Source organism: Raphanus sativus, unplaced genomic scaffold, assembly GCF_000801105.2.
Source record: "Raphanus sativus cultivar WK10039 unplaced genomic scaffold, ASM80110v3 Scaffold4205, whole genome shotgun sequence".
Taxonomy (NCBI): domain Eukaryota; kingdom Viridiplantae; phylum Streptophyta; class Magnoliopsida; order Brassicales; family Brassicaceae; genus Raphanus; species Raphanus sativus.
The window spans coordinates 4,049-8,045 of record NW_026619507.1 but is presented as its reverse complement, the minus strand read 5'-3'; the positions used below and the strand labels follow the sequence as shown (position 1 = coordinate 8,045).

Genomic DNA, 3,997 nt, shown 5'->3' with positions numbered 1-3,997 from the left:
CCATAATTGGGAGGCGGTCATGGTTTGGATAGTTTTTTGGCCGTTTATGGAGAGGAGAGGCGCAAAGCTTCTTTGAGATTCATGGCGACAGAGAATATTTATAGGAGAATGAGTGAGAAGAAGCTGAAAGAGAGGGTGATGGGGAATAAATGTGGTGGAAACGCGTTTAGAATGAATGTGAACGATAATGGCGAACCTTTAGTATTGCATGCGTTACAATGATTTTTTCCTTGGAGAGAAATCACAGAACATGGAAGCCGAGAGGACGATGTGTAGAGAAAGGGTTTTGGGGATTGGGCCTAAATGAACTTCTCGCAGGCCCATGTTATGCGTCAACCCTAGCGTCATAAAATAATAGATTAAGCCCAAAACAAATAGAGTCGACAGTTAATGAAACGGTGCGGATGAGGGAAGCGGACACGTGTCGGCATACAAACGAATGAATTAATGACGTGTCCGCCTACGTGGATGCCGCAGGAGAGATTAAAAGACTCTTTTATATATAAAGATTTGATTGTACTATTTGCTACTTACTCTCCAGTCTGAAAAAGTTAAAGAAAAAAATAATTTACAAAAAGTGCCCACACGCAGGATCGAACTACGGACCTTCAGTTTACAAGACTGACGCTCTACCACTGAGCTATACGGGCTTTTGATTATACGTTTCTGCTTACAAATAAGTTCATAAAATGAGATAAGAAAGAAGTCAGATACCATAACTCAGAACTAAGCTAAACTAAAAAGATATTTTACCAAAAGAAATAAAAAAAGAACATTTGCAGCAATGTTCATTTCTATATACAAATGAAATTGAGTTAGTTCACAAATAGAACAGTCAAGTAAAATTACTAGCCAACTTTGATCTAATATTTGACTCCACAATAAAAAAAGGTCAAATAACATGATATATTGCATTACATTATCCAATAAGAAAAAAGTTTTCTTGTATTTGGTGAATTCTTTTCAACTGATGCAGCTGCGGAGTATCTGGTCATGACTCATGAGTGAGTTCTTCTACACTTACTTGAGGAAGAACTTCCACACATCTCTGTCTGTAGTTTCCTTAATCAAATGAGCTCCTAAGATAGTTTCCTCATCCACCAAGTTCCTCAGATGTCTCGCTCCACTGTTGAATCCCACATACTGCTTCTTTGCCGCCAAATACACCACACCATAAGGTGGTCTCAGGCACTGTTTCCACACACAAAAAGACAAGAAAACCATCACTATAACAAGGAGACAACCACCTATACAAGAACTAGAGAGAGAATGATCAGAAACCATCACTATAACAAGGAGAGAACTATTACAGAACTAGAGAGAGAATGATCAGACACCATCAGTATAACAAGGATACAGCAACCACATATTCAAGAACTAGAGAGAAAAGGATCAAGAACCAACCTTCTTAATGAGAGAATATAGTTTCTTCAGAGAAGTAACCGAGTAAGGGATCTCAGTCATTAGTATAACATCATACCCACATTCTCCACCTTGCTCAGTCTCATTTGCTCGTTCCCACGCCCTGCTTCCAGAGAGCTTCCTTGATCTCCTCGAGGAGAAATCTGGCTGTCCTGTAATGCTCCCATCTTGGCTGCTACATCCGTCCATGAAGTCTTCCTCTGAGAAACTCAGGTTCATTCCCGGGTTAGCTGGTTCAAGGACATCGGTTCTTATGATGGATAAAACGGTCGGGAGCTCTTCCCATTCTCCAGCAAAGAAGCGGACAGATGCAGAGACGGCTTGTCTTGATGGTGTGAGAAGGACTTCTGGCTGACGGCTTTGCCTGTCCCGAGCTTGGTCAAGGTTTGCAAGAACGTTTGGGATGGTTGTGCATCTTAATGTTTCAGCATTGAGGTCTTGAAAGTGGACTGAGGAAGCACCCTTTAAAACAAGCAAAAGAGATTAGATTATGAGAAATGGGACAGTACCAGCCATCTTCTAATGTAGTTTTACTTACCTTCAAGCAGGCAAATATCCCAGGAACTCCATAGTTGCAACCTAGCTGCTCATGTCGTCATACAAAATAAATAAAAAGAGGTGTGTGGCGTTAGAATACAAGGAACTGGTGAAGTTTTTGCGGCTAAGACGGTCTTAGCCACCTAATGGAACTAAAAGGTTTTGTTGTTCATTGCAGGATATTGAAGTATTTAAGGAAACGTTTAGTGTGTCATTAGCATTGGTTGTTACCTCGAGGACCCTTTTGCCCCTGAAGCTAAGCTGTCCATCACGGATCTCGTTTTTAAGTACATCAACAAGAACAATAGCACTTTCCCAACTTTTCATAGAACCTAGACAATATAANAAAAAAAAAAAAAATGATTCAGTTTAACATAATGAGAACGATCAGATGCAAGTGAATCTGAAGCGCATACCTTCATATTTTGGGGGAGCAGTTTCTGAGCTAGAGAGGCCGATCATATCAGCAACACTTACTTTTCCCTGCAAGAAATTGATGATTGTTTTCAATGCAAAGATTTTGGATTCACTCTATACGTTGCAGAGAAGTGTGACATGGTCTTTCTGAGTAATGAAGCAAACACACAAGTTCCACGGTCAAAGCAACAAAATAAAGCTTACGAACATGAATTAATAGTTTTATACTTTTTGATGATAATATTTAAATGGACTCTTCTTGACATACTAAGTTCTAACATATATCACACATAATAAAGCTTAGAACTAGCTGTTAACTGTCTTTATCAATAGTTACCTTGAAAATTTGTAAACCGAGCACATCTAGATTCTCCCCTGAATACCTGTGATGAGTTGCTGTCTACAAAAACAAATAAAGAGATTCAGAACTGCAAGGTATAAACAATTCTACTCCATACATAAAATGGAACATCTTATAATGGTAATGATGATAGAACAACAAAGAGCAAACAACCTTAGAAGGTATGATCTCAACAGCTGGTGATGGAAGCTGCAAATCCTTCTCAGATAGTGCAGACACACCACTACAATCCTGAGGCATCAAACCGGGCCAGCATTGCGCAAGCAAAGATGGTGCGCGCATACTTTATAGCCTTCTGAGCTCTCTCCAATGGTAGCAAAAATCTAAAATGATCAAAAAGATCTAACCTTTAGAGATGGAAATGCCACTCTGAACCTCTTTCAACTATAAAACCTTAAAACCCCAAAACCATAGACTGCAACTTTGAATATATATATGCGAAGAACAGACACAAGTCAAAAACTTTACAGATTCAATACTGCAAGATCTACGGTGACTCTTCAATTCCACATCCTTACTACTAAACTAACCAACAAGGATCATAATCGAAACAAGAAACCATCAATGTAAAAAAAACAATGGACATGACTTCTTATAGCCAGGATTTTCCAAATAAAGTAAGAATTTCGATTCAATTTCATTTCTAAGCGAATTACTTACTACATGATCTATGTGAGTTACTTACAAGAAACAAGGCGACCGGTGGAGGAGTTGTTGACAAGAAGAAAGATGAGATTCTTCTCTAACAAGGCGAAGATTTAAGGATCAATCAGAGACGAGGTTGAAATTTCAGAGAAAAGATCTCCCTCTTACACGTTTAAAGTAATAAAATAAAAATCTTTATTACAAATAAAAAAATCTAAGAAAGTAAAGAGGGAGTTTTGGCCAACTAATCATCGAAGCTTCTGTTCCCACCAAGCTGGTCCGCTTTTGTAATATCTGTCCTGACCACATTCTTTTGGTTGTTCATACAGTTCATGGTCTGGTTTGTGATATCTCTCTTTGATTAAAGGGCCATGAATATGGGTCATAAAAGGCCCTCATTTACATGGGCTAAATAAACTCTCGATTTACAAAGTTGAAAAAAGATTAACAGAAATGTTGAAAATACAAAATTTTCAATTTGGTTTATGTTTTGCTGACTTATTCATATACTTTATATATGTTTAATCTACTTTTATAGGTGTTCTAAAAAGCGGTCTAGGCGGCCGTCTAAGCGGCGCTTATGCGCTAGGCGTTTACAGGACCATGGCGATTACT

At 38.5% G+C, this 3,997-nt stretch overlaps 1 protein-coding gene and 1 non-coding gene across 2 annotated transcripts; both read right to left on the bottom strand.

Moving 5' to 3' along the window:
• Nucleotides 1-578: 578 nt before the first annotated feature.
• Nucleotides 579-650, bottom strand: TRNAT-UGU (transfer RNA threonine (anticodon UGU)). Its single transcript has one exon. It is a non-coding gene; the product is annotated as a tRNA-Thr (tRNA).
• A 112-nt stretch (nucleotides 651-762) lies between these two features.
• LOC130507236 (uncharacterized) lies at nucleotides 763-3,681 on the bottom strand. Its single transcript, XM_057001950.1, has 8 exons — nucleotides 3,423-3,681; nucleotides 2,891-3,060; nucleotides 2,714-2,776; nucleotides 2,376-2,442; nucleotides 2,191-2,291; nucleotides 1,961-2,005; nucleotides 1,405-1,884; nucleotides 763-1,191 (listed from the first exon to the last, which is right to left on the bottom strand). Exons 2-8 carry the CDS (start codon nucleotides 3,017-3,019, stop codon nucleotides 1,021-1,023), a joined length of 1,056 nt encoding a protein of 351 aa, XP_056857930.1. The 5' UTR covers nucleotides 3,020-3,060; nucleotides 3,423-3,681; the 3' UTR covers nucleotides 763-1,020.
• Nucleotides 3,682-3,997: the final 316 nt, after the last annotated feature.